This window comes from Callithrix jacchus, chromosome 6, assembly GCF_049354715.1.
Source record: "Callithrix jacchus isolate 240 chromosome 6, calJac240_pri, whole genome shotgun sequence".
Classification (NCBI taxonomy): domain Eukaryota; kingdom Metazoa; phylum Chordata; class Mammalia; order Primates; family Cebidae; genus Callithrix; species Callithrix jacchus.
The window spans coordinates 137,889,321-137,907,776 of record NC_133507.1 but is presented as its reverse complement, the minus strand read 5'-3'; the positions used below and the strand labels follow the sequence as shown (position 1 = coordinate 137,907,776).

General features: G+C 39.7%; 1 protein-coding gene across 1 annotated transcript in view; it reads left to right on the top strand.

Annotated features, from left to right (window-relative positions):
- Positions 1 to 18,456, top strand: part of PECR (peroxisomal trans-2-enoyl-CoA reductase) — a 38,518-nt gene that overhangs the window by 7,403 nt on the left and 12,659 nt on the right. The window contains exons 4-5 of the mRNA XM_002749734.6: positions 8,972 to 9,053; positions 17,364 to 17,460. Coding sequence (XP_002749780.2) covers positions 8,972 to 9,053; positions 17,364 to 17,460 — 179 coding nt within the window. The remainder of the gene's footprint in view (positions 1 to 8,971; positions 9,054 to 17,363; positions 17,461 to 18,456) is intronic.

The following is an 18,456-nucleotide window of genomic DNA, read 5'->3' as shown; positions in this document are numbered from 1 at the left end:
GGGGAAAAAGTGTAATGGTCACCTATTCCTTTTACGGGCACCATCTGGAGGTAGCGCCATGATGTTTGCTCACATTCATCAGCTAGAGTTCAGCTAAATGATCATACCTAGCTGTAAAAGAAACTGGGAAAGAGTCCTTAGGTCGGCAGCTATGTGCCTAATACAAGTTCTATTTCTATGGAAGAAAGGGAGAGAGTATTGGGAGACAGCTAGTGGTCTCTAACCCAAGCTTTATAACTTGATGCTTTCATTCCTTCTAACAGGCAAATCAGCAGTCTCTTACCAATCCAAGATTTCTTGCTAACAACTGTAATTAAAAGTCTATAGAACTGAAATTCAGCCATGACTTTTATTAGTCAAACTGAATTAAACAATACAAGGCTGGTGGGGTGTGGTGGCTCACGCCTGTAATTGCAGCACTTTGAGAGGCCAAGGTGGGCAGATTGCTTGAGCTCAGGAGTTCGAGACCAGCCTAGGCAACATGGTAAAAATCCCATTTCAACTAAAATACAAAAGAAAAAATTAGCTGGACATGGTGGCATACGCCTGTAGTCCCAGCTACTCGGGAGGCTGAGGCAGACTTGCTTGAACTTGGGAGGTGAAGGTTGCAGTGAGCCGAGATTGTGCCACTGCACTCCAGCCTAGGTGACAGAGGGAGACTGTGTCTCCAAAAAAAAAAACAAAAAAAAAGGAATATTAGGGCTTTTAGTTTTTATAAGTTATATTTTTCTATATCATGAAAATGATAGTGAAAACCTGAAAATTATATAAATATTCTGGAGTAAAGTATTAGTTGAGTAAAGTTTTATAAATCTGCATGATAAAGAACTATGTAGCCATTAAAAATATTGGCATAAAAATGTAATTATTGACATGAAAAATACTCCCAGATATCATTGCAAGAAAGCAAGTTATAGTATATTTTATCCAACATGTTCACAATTCTGTAAAAACATAGTATGTATTTGGGCCAGGCATGGTGGCTCACGCCTGTAATCCCAGCACTTTGGGAGGCTGAGGCGGGCGGATCACAAAGTCAGGAGATTGAGACCATCCTGGCTAACATGGGGAAATCCCGTCTCGACTAAAAATACAAAAAATTAGTCGGGTGTGGTGGCACACGCCTGTAGTCCCAGCTACTCAGGAGAGGTTGAGGCAGGAGAATCGCTTGAACTTGGGAGGTGGAGGTTGCAGTGAGCTGACATCACGCCTCTGCACTCCAGCCTGGGCGACAGAGCAAGACTCCGTCTCAAGAAAAGCCCAAAACCAACCATAGTATGTATTTATGTGTGCGTATATATGAATAGAAATGATTCTGAAAAAATTTATACCAAAATACAATCGTGTTGTTTAACAACAGGAATTTGTTCTGAGAAATGTGTGATTAGTCAATTTCGTTGTCATATGAACATCGTGGAGTGTACCCAAACAGACCTAGATGGTATAGCGTACTACACACCTAGTCTACAAACCTGGATAGCATGTTGCTGTACAGAATACTACAGGCGATTGTAACACATCAAGTGTTTGTTGAGTGTTTGTGTATCTTGACATAGAAAGACTAGAATAAAAATGTGGTATTATAATCTTATGGGACCACTGTTTTTTTTTTTAACGGGGTTTCTTTTTTTTTTTTTTGTGGGGGGGAGGAAGGCAGGAAGGGAGGGAAGAAGGACGGTAGGGAGGAAGGAGGGGATGAAGGAAGGAAGGAAGTAAGGGAGGAAGCGGGGAGGGAGGGAAGGGAAGGAAGGAAATCAAGCAATGACAGAGACATTGCCGACCTGGATCTAGAGGTTTACAAGTTGATTTCTTTTTTTTTGAGAGAAGGAAAGAAAAAAAAATAAGTAACGGAGAGGAAGAAAGAGGAAGAAAAAGAGGGAGAGTAAATGGAAATACTGCTTTATTTTGAAAAAAATTGGGTATTAATAATGGCCAATCAATGCTTCATTTAAACTTATGGGTAGGTGTGATGTGGTATTGACAAGAATGTATATTTTGTGTATTTAAAGTGGAGAGCTCTATAAATATTTATTAAGTTTACTTGTTCCGGATCTGAGTTCGAGTCCTTGATATCCTTATTAATTTTCTGTCTCATTGAATCTAAGTCTCGTATCTGGGTGTTAGGATCTTTAGCTCTTATTGTTGCTTTGATCCTTTTATCACTATATCTTTGTTATTTTAAAATCTATTTTATCCGATACGAGAATTGCAACTCCTGCTTTTTATTTATTTATTATTTATTTTTGCTCTCCATTTGGTTGGTAAATCTTTCTCCATCCCTTTGTTTTGAGTCTTTGTGTATCCTTGCATGTGAAACAGGTCTGGATGTAACATGCCATTGGGTTTTGGCTGTGTCTTTTGATTGGGGGATTTAGTCAATTTAAATTTAGGGTTGCTGCCATTTGATGTTGACTGGCTGTTTTATCCATTCGTTGGTGTAAATTCTTCTTTATGTTGGTGCTCTTTACTTTTTGGTATATTTTTAGAAAGGCTAATACTGGTTGTTTCTTTCTGTGTGTAATGCTTCTTTCAGAAGCTCTTGTAAAGCAGGCCTGGTGGTAATAAAATCTCTGAGTTCTTGCTTGTTCATAAAAGATTTTATTTTTCCTTCAGTTGTGAAGCTTAGTTTGGCTGGATATGAAATTCTGGGCTGAAGGTTCTGTTCTTTGAGGATGTTGAATATTGGCCCCCACTCTCTTCTGGCTTGTAGAGTTTCTGCTGAGAGATCTGCTGTAAGTCTGATAGGCTTGCCTTTGTGGGTAACCTGACCTTTCTCTCTGGCTGCCCTTAGTATTTTCTCCTCCGTTTCAACCCTGGTGAATCTAGCGATTATGTGCCTTGGGGTTGCTCTTCTTGAGGAATATCTTTGTGGTGTTCTCTGTATTACCTGGGATTGAATGTTGACCTGCTTTGCTAGTTTAGGAAAATTTTCCTGAATAATATCCTGAAGGGTATTTTCCAGCTTGGATTCATTCTCTCTGTTGCATTCAGGTACACCTATCAAACGTAAATTTGGTCTTTTCACATAGTCCCACATTTCTTGGAGACTTTGCTCATTCCTTTTTATCCTTTTTTCTCTAATCTTTTCTTCACGTTTTATTTCATTCAGTTGGACTTTGACCTCTGATATCCCTTCTTCTGCTTGAACAATTCGAGTGTTTAAACCTGTGCATACTTCTCTGAGTTCCTGTATTGTATTCTTCAGTTCCATTAATTCACTCATACTCCTCTCTAAGTTGTCTATTCTCAATAGGATTTCATCAAACCTTTTTTCAAAGTTCCTAGTTTCTTTACGTTGGGCTACAACATGTTCTTTTAACTCACCGAAGTTTGTTATTATCCATTCCTTGAAGAGTGATTCTGTCATCAGGATGTTGCTCGTTCTCCATCAAGCCTTGTTCCATTGTCGATGTGGAACTGTGATCATCTTTAGAGGGAGAGGCGTTCTGACTTTGAGTATTCTCAGCTTTTTTACGCTGGTTTCTTCCCGTCATTGTAAATTTATCCTCCTGTCGTCTTTGAATTTACCAACTTTCAGATTAGGTCTCTTGAGTGGGCGTCCAGGTTGTTAGTTCCCAGGGCCAGAGCAGTGGCGTTAAAACTGATGGTGCTTTTCTGCCCAGGTTTCTCCCGTTGGGCTTCCTTCTTGTGTCCGTAGTAGGCGACTCTGCCTTCCCGGGGCTCCAAACCTCGGTCAGAAGGGGAACCGGTCCCGTTTACTCTGCGCTGAGCGCTGCCGCGCCGAGGTGGTGTCACAGCCACTGCGCTGGGCTCTGGTGTCTGGGGACCCGTGCGGGTCCTCCGAACCTGTTTACTCTGCTCCAAGAGCTGCCGCGCTGAAGTGCGGGCGGAACCGCTGCGCCGGCCACGAGAGTTGCGCTGGCCACCCGTGTGTTTCCTCCACTGGGGGATCTTCTGCTCTGTGAGCGACCAGAATTTGTCTGAAAGTGTGGCGTCCTCTAGTTCTCCGCGCCTTCCCTGAGAGCTGCAATCTCGGGATGTTAGTGATCGGCCACCGGGACCACTGTTATATATGCAATCTGTCTTTGACCAAAGCATTATTGTGACACATGACTGTATGAAATCTCTAGGAGGTAAAATTACATATTATTTTTATTTTTTTCTTTGTGCTTATCTGCCTTTTCTACTTTTGCTAATATGATCATATATTACCTATGTAATTAAAATGATTCAAAAGATGACTGGCCTAAAGTCCCCAGTCTCTTTCAGCTTGTACTCTGTGACACAATATGCTATTGTTAAAGAATTGTGAAAAAAAATCCGCGTATAAATTACTGATGATTTTGTACTTTCCTATCGACTTTTATTATTCATTTTACTGATACAGGAATTTTTACCCCAAGTTATTTTTGGAAAAATGTTAAATCTGTGGGAAAGTTGAAGAAATAATACAATGGATTTCTATATACCTATCATTTAGATTCACCAAGCATTGCCAGGTGTGATGGCTTATGCCTGTAATCCCAGAATTTTGGAACGCTGAGGCAGGTGGACCACTTGAGGTCAGGAGTTCGGGATCAGCTTGGCCATCATGGTGAAACCCTGTCTCCACTAAAAATACAAAAATCAGTTGGGTGTGGTGGTGCATGTCTGTAGTCTCAGGTACTTGGGAAGCTCAGGCAAGAGAATCACTTGAACCTGGGAGGCGGAGGTTACAATGAGCTGAGATGGTGCCTCCAGCGTGGGTGACAGAGTAAGACTCTGTCTCAATAAATAAATAAATAAATAAATAAAAGATTCACCATGAACTAGCATTTCAATTTACATGATCTCTCTTTCTCATTCTCTCTACATGCATACACACGTATGCACACACACACACACACACACACACTCTTTTTAAATAAACAATTTGAGAGGAAATTACAGATACTATGGTACTTTCTTTATATATCTCAAGTATAAAGACATGTTTTCTGTATAATTAGAATACCATTATTATACTTAAGAAAGTTAATAATTCAATACAACCACTCATTATATAGTCCTTATTGAAATTTCCTTGTTTTCCCACTTTTGAAAATCCAAGATGTTATCAAATTCATGTATTATATTTATTTATGTCTCTTTAGCTTCTTGCAATCTAAAAGAAAATCCATACTTTTTATATTTCACAACAGTGACTTATAGAATGTCCCAAATTCTGGCGGGATTTCTCTAATTGTTTTGTGGTGATTATATTTATTTAAATATTTCTGGCAAGACCCCTTCATATATGGTGTATATACTTCTTACTGCATTACACCTGTAAGTCTGCAGTTAAGGTGGTTTTACTGTTGGTCATCTTAAAATTTTTCACTTGTCCAAGATTTTGACCACCAAACCCTTCTATTGTAAAGATATATTTTTTCTATTAGTAAACATAAGTAATCTGTGGACAATACTCTGAGACCATGTGAAGATTCTGTTTTTCTGTGTACTTTTATCCAAAGATTGCGACTCACTGCAGCCTCGACCACCTGGGCTCAATCTATTCTCCCACCTCCTGAGTAACTGGTGGGACAGGGGCCTACTTGGCTACTAGCCACGATGCTCAGCTAATTTTTTTTTTGTAGAGACAGGGGACAGGGTCTCCCTATGTCTCAAACTCCTGGGCATCTACCCATCTCTGTCTTTCAAAGTGCTGGGATATAGATGTGAGACACTGCTTCCAGCTGATTCCATTTTTGATCCTTGCCCGATTCAGTCTCAGAATTTGGTAGCTGCAAAATGATTTTTAAAAAATTATATTTGTTCCTTATTTATTTATCAATAGGCATTCTTTTATAAAGATGAGTTTTTCCTTTTCTCTTCACCTCCCTAGCCCCACCTCCTAAGCATTACTATTGATGAATGGAATTTATTTTTATTCAATATTTCTAAGCCGTTATTGTCATTTTCTTTCTGATGTTCTAATTGTCTGGGTAGTATGGCGTCTGTGTCTTTTTGACATGGCTCAACCTGTTTCTCCAAGAAGCACTAATTCCCTTTAGTAGGGAATGATAATTATTGTTTGTTTGTTTGTTTGTTTATGTTTTGGAGACCAAGTCTTGCTCTGTCACCCAAGCTGGAGTGTAGTGGTTCAAGGCAGCACAGCTTACTGCAGCCTTGAATTCCTGGGCTCAAGCAATCCTCTCTGCTTCAGCTTCCTTAGCAGTGCTACTGTAGGCTCATGACACCATGCCTGGCTGATTTTTAAATTTTTCATAGAGACAGAGTTTTTTCTGTGTTGCCCAGAAATATTTAAATAAAGTAATCCTTTCACCTTGACCTCCCAAGTAATCCTTTCACTTTGACCTCCCAAAGTACTGGAATTACAGGTGTGAGCCACCACTCCTGGTGAGGAATGATTTTTAGAAGGCGAGACTTCGGTACTACATGTGTTCAATACTACTGGGTAATCATTACTTCTAGACATTTTCAGAAATAGGAAACAAATAAATATATGTATATGGTGGTATTTGTCCAGAAGCAGAAAGTCTGTGTAGAATAATGTAAATAAATGGTTATTCTCCTTTATTGTGCTAAAATCAAATGGTTTGATATAGTGTTCAATATTTGATATGGTAAATATTACTTTATTTTTATTTCCAAGATTTTCTTGGCTATTCATGACCATTTATTTTTTTTTGAGAGATAAAGCCTCTGTTGCCCAGGCTGGAGTGCAGGTACAATCTCGGCTCACTGCAACCTTCGCCTCCCTGGTTCAAGCAATTCTCCTGCCTTAGCCTACCAAGTAGTTGGGATTACAAGCATGCACCACCATGTCCAGCTAATTTGTGGATTTTCAGTTCAGATGGGATTTTACCATGTTGGCCAGGCTATTAGTGGACTCTTGGCTTCAACTGATCCATCCTCCTTGGCCTCCCAAAGTGCTAGGAAGCTACCACATCAGGCCCATTTCTTCTTTAATTTTCTCTTTTTTTTCTTCTATTCTTTGTCCCTCTAGAGAACCATTTATTCTTTTACAGGAATTTTATATTCAAGCTTCTTCCTCAGAAATCTTGGAGAAATTTGATTGGGATTGTGTTAAATTTAATGATTTGGAAATAATTGACATGTTTAAATACTGAATTTTTCCATCATGACGTGTCTTTTCATTAATAAATTATTGTTTATGTCCTTTGGCAAAGGTTTGTGGTTTTTAATCACATAGGTCACTTTTTAAATAAAGATTTTATGCCTAGATATATTTGATGGCTATTGCTATTTTGAATGGACTCTTTTTTTCAATTTATCTTTCAGCTGGACTTGTTGTTGGTTTATTGAAAACTTATTTCTTCAAAATTTATCTTCTAGCTTTAACTTATAATTTGCAGCTTTATTTAATAGTTTGTCAAACTACTCTTGGGTTTTCTAGGTATATGATCTTACTGTCTAAAAATAACTGTTGTATTTCATTGAGCCAAAGACGTAATAAATTGTGAAATGCACCATAATTTTATATACCATTAAGAAAGTAAAAACACTGCTATTTATAATTGTAAGATACCACCAAGTGTAAGGCATCCCAATTTTAGCAATGTGAAAATGATGTGAAAAAATTGTCTTAGATTCAAAATATGTTATATTTTATGTCTTCTTTTTACTGGTTTTACCTTATTGTTTTCTGTTATATTTAATGAATTGGTAAAAACTCACAGGGAATCAGTAATAATGGTAACGTATTCTTATTTTTGCTTAAGCCCTTAATAAGATTGAGTATTGAATTTTCTCTGATCTTTAAATTCCAAGAATTCAGATTTCTATTGAAGAGAGACTGGAGATACATCTCTAGCATTATCTTGATTTGTATGAGTAGAATTGGTACCAAAAATAAAGTGGAGCTTCAAGCATAATAAAATATTTAACGATGAGGTTAACAAAAGTGTGTAAGACTTGTATTCTACAAACTGCCAGACATTGCTGAGAGAAATCACAGATTTAGACAATGTAAAGATATTCAGTGTTGGGGTTAGAAGTTTCAATATTGTTAAGATGCTGGTTCTTCCCAAATTGATCTGTAGATTCGATGCAATCCCTGTCAATTTTTGTAGAAATGAACAAAATGATCTTAAACTATATATGGAGATGCAAAGGACCCAGAAAAGCCAAAACAATTTTGCAAAATAAGAAAGTTGGAGGACTTGATGCTTCTTGATTTCAAAGCTATTTCTTGATTTTTAGACAGTGTGGTACTGACATAGGATAGATGTATAGGTCAACATCATTAGTCATTAGGGAAATGCAAATAAAAACTCTAGTGTGATACCACTTCACACCCACAAGAATGGCTATTATCAAAAAATCAGATAGCAATGGTGTGTAGAAACTATACCCCCCATGCATTTCTGATAGGAATGTAAAATGGTGGGGGTGCTTTGGAAAACCATTTGGCAGTTTATTTAAAAGCTAAACAGAGTTAACATATGACCATACAAAGATTCATATTCGTAACTGCCCCAAAGTGGAACTATCCAAACGTTTATCAACTGATACAGGGATAAATGTGGCATATCCATGTAATGGAATACTACTCAGCAATCAAAAAGGAACTGTTAATACATGACAACATGGATGAACCTCACAAACATGATTCTAAGTGGAAGAAGTTAGACACAAAAGACCACATATTGTGTGATTCACTTTACATGAGATTTTTAGAAAAGATAAAGGTAAATCTAGAGAAACAGAAAGATGAGTGTTTGCTTGGGGATGGGCTGGGCTGCAAATGGGTGTGAAGGAACTTTTTGGGATGATGGAAACGTCCTAAAGATGGATTGTGGTAATGGTTGCACAACTCCATATATTTATTAAAAGTCATTACATTGCACACTTAAAGTGTGTAAATTTTACTTCAGTCAAACTTTTTATAAAGAAATGTAAATGAACATGTAAAATGTGTCAAACAGGCAGTGTGCTGAAAGAAGGTATCAGGAGAGTCAGGACACTGTTTAAACATTTAACGATTGAGTTTGTCTCTATCCTGCAGTTTACAACTCCTGGATGAAACAGCATGGAGGATCTATTGTCAATATCATTCTCGTTACTAAAACTGGAGTTCCATTAGCTGCGTAAGCATTTTTGTATTGTTTTATTCCTATGTCTTTGAGTTTTCTCTTCTGAATGGGGGAAGCAGGATAGGGAACATTTCTTAGATTAAGATCACTAAGCTGGGCGAGGTGGCTCACACCTGTAATCCCAGCACTTTGGGAGGCCAAGGTGGGCGGATCACCTGAGGTAGGGAGTTGGAGACCAGCCTCACCAACGTGGAGAAACCCTGTCTACTAAAAATACAAAATTAGTTGGGTGTGGTGGCGCGTGCCTGTAATCCCAGCTACTCTAGAGGCTGAGGCAGGAGAATTGCTTGAACCTAGGAGGCAGAGGTCGTGGTGAACCGGTGAGCCGAGATCGTATCATTGTACTCTAGCCTGGGCAAAAAGAGCAAAACTCCATCTCAAGAAAAAAAAAAAAAAAGAAAAGAAAAAGATCATTAATACCTTTAATCAGTTGTGATCCTAATAGCTATCTAGCATTTCCTTTTATTTGAACTTAAAACTCAAAGTATTTCTAAAACATTCCCATTCAGATTCGGACTGCTAGATTTACCAAGGAAGGGGAAAATATTATTTGTTGTTTGTCTGATATTTAGATTAAACTGGATGTCTTGTGTTTTGGTGGGCAACTCTAATCCAGATGCCACTGAACTGGCCATCACTGTCTGGGAATAGCTTATTTGTTAAAAGTGTAGAAATGAAACTAATCTGTGTTAATTTAGATTTGAATACCATTAATATAGGTACTGGATTTTAGACAGAACTGCTAAATTGTTGCTCCTAACAGATAACTCAGGATTTTTTTCCAAAAGTTTCTAAGGTTTTGTGCTTCTGATTAGCTACTCTGTATGCAGACGGCGTGTCTCCTTTATGCAAATTCTAGCACCCTGCTCATTTCTTATATTATTCAGAATTCCCACAGATGTATAGGATAGAAATAACATTCAACCTGACTTAAGTAAAAATCTAGGGCAGTGGTTCTCCAAAAGTGGCTTCCAGACCAGCCACATCATCATCACCTGGGAGAAGTTGCACAGCAAATTATCCAGCGCCACTCCAGATCTGCTGCAAGAGGAACTCTGGTGGCAGAGTGCAGCAGCCAATTGTACAAGCCCCGAAGGGGATCCTGGTACCTGCAGAACCATTGTCCTAAGGGCATGTTAGATTCAGCCACAATGTTGGAAGCTGCCTCTCCCTTTGGTTTTGCTTTCTTCATGTCTGCCTACATTCTCAGGCAGGCTGTCTCTAGGTGTGGCAAAAAGAGAGTACTAGCAAGAGTTAGAGGTCAACACTGTCGCTGTTCATAACTCTCCAATTAGAGACTGCCCCTCAAGTCATGCCAGCAAAAACAATAATAATATTGAGCGGTGTCAGCAGATCCCAGAGAGGATACTCATTAGCTACCCTGTTTGGTTATGTGTCCAGCCATTAACCAAATACCGTAGAAATGTGGTTGCTCGGCCAGGCGTGGTGGCTGACGCCTGTAATCCCAGCACTTTGGGAGGCTGAGGCAGGTGAATCACAAGATCAGGAGTTCGAGACCAGCCTGGCCAATATGGTGAAACCCCCATCTCTACTAAAATATAAAAAATAGCTGGGCATGGTGATGCATGCCTATAGTCCCAGCTATTTGGGAGGCTGAGGCAGGAGAATCACTTGAACCTGGGAGACGGAGGTTGCAGTGAGCCACAATTGTGTCATTGCACTCCAGCCTGGGCGACAGAGTGAGACTCTGTCTCAAAAAGAAAAAAAAAAAAAAAAAAGGCTGGGTGTAATGGCTCACGCCTATAATCCAGGCACTTTAGAGGGCAAGGCAGGCGGATCATCTGAGGTCGGGAGTTCAAGACCAGCCTGACCAACATGGTGAAACCCCATCTTTATTTAAAAAAAAAAAAAAAAAGAAAGAAAGAAATGAGATTGCTTTGCTATACATGGTCAGCCTGAGGAACATGGAACTGTGGTTTTCACTACTCGGATGTGGACTGAGAACAGACAAGAGGTACTTCCTCAAGTGTAAATCAATGTGATGTTACTAAAAACAGTTAAAAAAAATGCTGTGCAGGCCAAAAATGCTGTGTACCTTCTTCTCCTGCTCATTATTCTTTATGGATTTACCCATTTTAGCATCTTGGGAGAAATAATTCAGATTATAGCTTCTTTTTGGCATTTCCCATCTTCACAGGCAACTACAGTTAATAGTTTTGGGGCATATCTTTTTCCTACATTTTAACAAAAAATTTAGGATACTATAAACAGTATTCTATATCTTGATGTTCTCAAATAAAGCAAATATCCTGGAGATATTTTCTTAACTGAATCTAAAAAGATTTCTTCTTATTTTTTATGGCTGTCTAATATGCCGCTTTATAAACCATAAGCAAAGTATGATTTATGAAACCATTTTCCAGTTGGTGAGCATTTGGGTTGTTTCCAACCTTTTGTTATTACCAAAACCAAACTAAACACCTTTTATGTACGTCAGATAGCATGCGGACTAAATTGCAAGAAGTATAGTTGCTGAGTCCAAAGCCAAATGCCTTTGTAATTTTAATAAATGTTGCCAAACTGCCCCTTAGAAAAGTTGTAGTTCCTTTGTAATGAGTGAAATTTATCCTCCTTCATTTATATGTAAGAAGTAATGAGAGCTTCTTTGCTTAAAATACATTTTTGAAATGAAATCAGTGGCTTTTCTGATATTCAGTTGACTAGCTCCCCTATCCCAGCACTCCCAAAGTGCTGAGCACAGCAGGCATGAGCCACTGTGCCCCGCCTATCTCAGTCATTTCTTTCATAAGAGTCTAAAGGCCATCCAAATAGAACAGGGAGAAAAACAGTATGCCAGTCATTTCTTTCATAAGAGACTAAAGGCCATCCAAATAAAACAGGGAGAAAAACAAAAAAACAGGCTGAGGCACGAGAATCACTTCAGCCTCGGAGGTGGAGGTTACAGTGAGCTGAGATCGTGCCACTGCACTCTAGCCAGGACAACAGAGCAAGATCAGAACCTTTCTCTAAATAAATAAATACATACATACATAAATATATTTTTTTGCTGATTTCTTTAGTATATTTTCAATGTTCTGATTCCTTCCATGTTTTAAGGAAGTGCATTTTTTTTTTTGAGACGGAGTTTCTCTGTTGTTACCCAGACTGGAGTGCAATGGCACGATCTCGGCTCACCGCAACCTCTGCCTCTTGGGTTCAAGCAGTTCTCCTGCCTCAGCTTCCCGAGTAGCTGGGACTACAGGCGCGCACCACCATGCCCAGCTAATTTTTGTATTTTTAGTAGAGACGGGGTTTCACCTCGTTGACCAGGATGGTCTTGATCTGTTGACCTCGTGATCCACCCGCCTTGGCCTCCCAAAGTGCTGGGATTACAGGTGTGAGCCACCACCCCCGGCCAGGAAGTGCATTTTTAAGAGGCAATAGGGAAGGTCTTTTTCTACAACCTTAGAAAACAGGCACTGAAAAACAATTACACAAATACAGGTTGAGCATCCTGATCTGAAAACTCAAAATTTAGAATGCTTCAAAACCTCAAAAATTTTGAGCACCAATGGGATGCTCATAGGAAATGCTCTTTGGAGCATTTCAGATTTTGGATTTTCAGATTAGGGATGCCAGACCAGGTAGTATATACAAATATTCCAAAATCTGAACAGATTTGAAATCCAAAACACTTCTGTTCCCAAGTATTTTGAATAAGGTGTACTCAACTTGTAAAATGTTCATTTGAGCCTGGGCACAGTGGGTCATGCCTGTAATCCCAGCACTTTGGGAGGCCGAGGTAGGCAGATCATCTCTGAGGCCAGGAGTTCAAGACCAGCCTGGCCAACAGGGTGAAACCCACTCTTTAAACAAGTTAGGTGGGTGTGGTGGGGCATGTGTATAGTATCAGCTGCTTGGGAGGCTGAGGCACAAGAATCACTTGAGCCTGGGAGGTGGAGGTTATGGTGAGCTGAGATCGTGCCACTGCATTCTAGCCTGGGCGACAGACCAAGACCAGACCCTTTCTCTAAATAAATAAATAAAAATAAATAAATAAATACAATTTGTTTTTTCTTTTTTTGAGACGGAGTTTCACTCTTGTTACCCAGGCTGGAGTGCAATGGCACGATCTTGGCTCACCGAAACCTCTGCCTCCTGGGTTCAGGCAATTCTCCTGCCTCAGCCTCCTGAGTAGCTGGGATTTACAGGCACACGCCACTATGCCCAGCTAATTTTTTTTTGTATTTTTAGTAGGGATGGGGTTTCACCATGTTGACCAGGATGGTCTCGATCTCTTGACCTCGTGATCCACCCGCCTAGGCCTCCCAAAGTGCTGGGATTATGAGCCACCACACCTGGCCCATAAATAAAATGTTCATTTGAGAGGTCAAAAATACTTATCAATTTTTTTTTTCTTTTTTTTGTAGAGTCAGGGTCTCGCTATAGACCTGTAGAGACAGGTCTTGCTCAGTCTCCTGGCTTCAAGTGATCCTTCCAGTATTTAGTAGGTCCAGGGCAGCCTTTAGTCTAAGACTATTTTGTCCCACCATTGAAGTAAGACTTTTTTTAGTACTGGAACCAGGTTTTCCTGGCATTATTGTTCTGCGGGGGATTTCCAGTCTGCTGTTGGGAATAGGCACTATTCTCGGCCCCGTGTGAATACTGGGCACTGTCCCCTCCAGTCCCTGCAGGTAGCTCGTAGCTCCGCCTCAGCTAGTTTCTTACATACACACTCTCTGCACATCTCCAGGCTTCTCTCCTATTGCAGTGCTCTCCTCTCTGGTGTTCTTCCCTGCAAACTCTAGCTGCCTGGGTATGTCTGGTCTCCTGGTGCCTTCCCTCAACTCAGGGAGACTGCCAACCTCTGCCTCAGTTCTCCTACTCCAAGGCGTGATTCGGAACCTTTCTCCAGGCAGTCAGTTGGAATAATCACAGAACTCATCTCATTTGTTTCCTGCTTTCAGAGATCACCATCCTTCCCTGCCTAATGTCTTAATGTCTTGAGTGCCATCAATTCACATATATATATTTTTTGTTCTATAGCTTTTCAGGTAGGAGGTTAAATTCTGTCCTTTTTACTGCATCTTGACTTACGTTAGAAATCTTGATACATTTTGCCTCAAAATTTGTTCAAAATTTAATATTAAGTTAAAAAGTTGAAGAATATTCAAAATATGATTCCACTACTGCTTTTAAAAAGGCACATAAGCTGGGCGCAGTGGCGCATGCCTGTATTGGGAGGCCGAAGCAGGCGGATCACCTGAGGTCAGGAGTTTAAGACCAGCCTGGCCAACATGGTGAAAACCTGTCTCTACTAAAAATACAAAAATTAGTTGGATATGGTGGTGGGCAGCTATAATCCCAGCTACTTGGGAGGCTGAGACAGGAGAATTGCTTGAACCTGGGAGGCAGAGGTTGCAGTGAGCCGAGATTGTGCCATTGCACTCCAGCCTGGGCGACAGAGTGAGACTCCATCTCAAAAAAAAAAAAAAAGGCACATAAATATACTCATACATGTCTGTCATTTCTTCAGTTTGTCCATCTTGACTGAAATTTGTAACTTCAGAGAGTAGGATGGTATAGACCAGGTAAGGACATGGGACTTTTACATTTTGTATTGTGTGCTTCTTTAGTTGAATACAAAATAAGAAACATAAACACTCACAGACTAAACCTTCTTTAAGTAACTTCTTAGAGATTATCTCTAGGTGACAGTAGAAAAATTTTAGGTTTTAAAAATAACCAGACGTTGGGTGTGGTAGCTCACATCAGTAATCGTAGCACTTTGGGAGGCATGAAAGGCAAGGCATGAAAGCATCCTACTTTTTTCAAGTAATTTAAGTCTCTCAGAGCAAAGCTTAACAATATTTATAGGAATATCAAAATACCTGGCACCCAATGAAAGATTATTAAGTGTACAGAGAAACAGGAAAAATACAACCCATGTTGAAAAGAAAAGTCAATCAAAAGTGACAGAGATGGTAGAATTAATAAACAAGGACATTAAAACAGTTATCATGGCCGGGTACGATGACTCATGCTCATAATCATAGCACTTTGGGAGGCAATGGTGGGATGATTGCTGGATCCCAGGAGTTCTAGACCAGCCTGGGCAACATAGCAAAAGCTTGTCTCTACCCCCTGCAAAAAAAAAAAAAAAAATTGGCTGGGCATGGTGGCACATACCTGTAGTTCCAGCTACTTGGGAGGCTGAGGTGGGAAGAGTGCTTGAGCCCCCGAGTTTGAGTTTGCAGTGAACTTTGACAGTGCCACTGCATTCCAGTCTGGGCAACATTGAGATCCTGTGTCTGAATCAAAACAAAACAAAACTCCCCCAAAAACAGTTGTGATGAGTGTATCCCATGTGCTCAAGAAGCTAGAGGAAAGATGGAACGTGCTAAGTAAAGACAGGGAAGATATTTTTAAAAGACCCAAATCAAACTTTTAGAGATAACACTACAATGTCTGAGATGAGAAAAACACTGGATGGGATTGAGGCAGATTAGACACTTTGTAAGAAAAGATTAGTGAACCTGACTACATAGCAATAGAAACTATTCAGAAATGAGGGAAAAAAGCCTGCAAAAAACAGAGCATCAGCTGGATGCAGTGGCTCACACCTGTAATCCCATCACTTTGTGAGGCTGAGGTGGGCAGATCACCTGAGGTCAGGAGTTTGAGACCAGCCTGGCCAAGATACCAAAACCCCGTCTCTACTAAAAATACAAAAATTAGCTGGGCTGATGGCACACGCCTATAATCCTAGCTACTTGGGAGGCTGAGGTAGGAGAATCGCTTGAACCCAGGAGGTGGAGGTTGCATTGAGCTGAAATTGCATCACTGCACTCCAGCCTGGGTGTTAAAGCAAGACTCCATCTCAACAACAACAACAAACAGCATTTGTGAACTGTGAGACAGTTGGAGTCTTTGAAGGAGAAATGAGAAACAGGGACAGAAAAAAATTTGAAGACACTGGGTGAACATTTTCCAAATTTGTTAAAACTATAAACCTGTAGATCCAAGAAGCTCAACAAACCCCAGTACAAGAAATGTGAAGACAAGTGTACGAGGCACATCAGGATCATATTGCTTAGAACCAGTGCTAAAGAGAAAACCTTAAAAGCAGCTGGAGGAAAAAGACATTGTGTACAGAAGCAGATTTCTCATCAGCACCAATGCAAGTTAAAAGGTAGTGGTGTAACATCTTTAAAGTGCCAACAGAAAAAAACATACCAACCTGGAATTCTTTATCCACTGAAATATGTTTCAAAAACTAAGATGAAATAAAGGCTTTTTCTACATATAAAATGTGAAAGAATTATCACCAGCAGAGCTATGCTAAAATAACTGTTAAAGGAAGTCCAAGAAGTTTACTAAATAATCTGTGTTTTTTTACCAGCTGATTTCAAATGCCTTCGATTGAAAGAATTTTCCTAATTAGTTTTATATGTTACTCTTTTCACATTGAATTATCCTATATTTGGTTTTGAAGATTTTGCAATCAGAAAGTCTAAGCCATAGTGTCTGTCTACACAAGACTCCATACAGATGCAGACTTAAATGTTTTGAACCTCCTTATCTGGAAATGCATTCACATTTATTTAAATTTTGGTATGTCTAGAAATTGTATTGATAATATTTCTTGCCTGATATATGAATTTTATATCCTTACTTATTTATCTTTGAGATAGCTTATTCAACAGAATGAGAATTCTGTTGCCCAGGCTGGAGTACAGTGGTGTGATCTCAGCTCACTGCAATCTCTGCCTTCTGGGTGTAAGTGATTCTCCTGCCTCAGCCTCCTGAGTAGCTGGGAATACAGGTGATCGCCACCACGCCTGGCTAATTTTTGGATTTTTAGTAGGGATGGGGTTTCACTATGTTGGCCAGGCTGGTCTTGATCTCCTAACCTCAGGTGATTCGCCTGCCTTGGCCTACAAATGTGCTGTGATTATAGGTGTATAGGTGTGAGCCACTGCACCCAGCCTCATTTGTTATTTAAAATTGATTTTAAAAATAACCACATGCCTGAAATCCTTAAAAGTACCAATTTGTTTTCCTCTATAATCAAAGTTCTTCAAAGTATTTCTCTTACATAGTGATCTGGGGAGCCTTATCTAGGTTTATGCTGTATGGGATTTGCTTGATCATCAACTGTGGCTTGGATTTAATATTAAAGGACATAGTTTTTTCTTCGTCGCTTAGACAGAAGCTCAACAAGACAGACTCCATAGCAAGAAGTCTGGTGGATTTCTGTCAGGTAGCTGGCATACCTGTCAGCTTGGTGCAGAAGAGAAATATTCAACAGAAGCTGATTGTCCTATGTTTTATCTTTCAAAGGCACTCTGGAGCTGCAAGAGAAGGTGTTTACAGCCTCACCAAGTCTTTAGCTTTTGAATGGGCCTGCAGTGGAGTAAGGATCAATTGTGTTGCCCCTGTAGGTAAATGTTCTATATTAAAATTTATTGGCAAATTATGCTATTCTGATTCCATTTGTGGTGTTGATAGAGGTGTTTGGGAATATGCAACTGTAGCATTAAACATTGACTTTAAAAACAGATAAAATCGGGAAGTCTGATTTTCTTTCTTTTTTTTTTTTTAATCTTGAGACGGAGTTTCACTCTGTAGCCCAAGCTGGAGTGCAGTGGCATTATCGTGGCTCACTGCAACCTCCACCTCTGGGGCTCAAGTGATTCTCATACCTTAGCCTCCCGAGTACCTGGGACTGCAGGTGCACGCCACCATGCCCTGCTTATTTTTTGTATTTTTGTAGAGACAGGGTTTTACCATGTTGCCCAGGGTAGTCTCGAACTCCTGAGCTCAGGAGATCTGCCTACCTTAGCCTCTCAAAGTGCTGGCATTACGGGTGTGAGCCATGCCAACACTCCCAGCCTAGAAAGCCTAATTAACATTACGGAAGTACTCCGATTTACAACCAGATTGTCAAGAATGTTAAATTAAACCAGTGATTCTCATTTCTGGCTATATATTATAATTATCTGTGAAATGTCTAAACAATAGTGATATATGAACTTTACCCCAAACCGTAGGGTCGAGGCATCTAAATTTTTTAAGTAGACTAGAAAATTCAAATGCAGCGTAAAGGTTAAGAGAGACTTGAGGGAATTTTTCCAGATTACTTTATTTCCTCGCATATTACTAACTCTTTTTTAAGACAGAGAAACTTAAAGTCAGAGTTCTAACAAGGAACTCCCAGTAGTTTAAGATGGATTAGAAGTCAAGGGAAAGCTTCTCTGAATAATACAAATGATAGGAGGGAAACTCACAATATTGTCAACTTCAAAAACTATCATTTTTGTGAAATAAGAAACTTAGGTTTCTTTGGTATTACATACTGGCCATGTACTCTAAGAGGGACATTAAATGAAATGCCTCACTTGTCTGGCATAACTCAACTCAAATCCCACTTCTG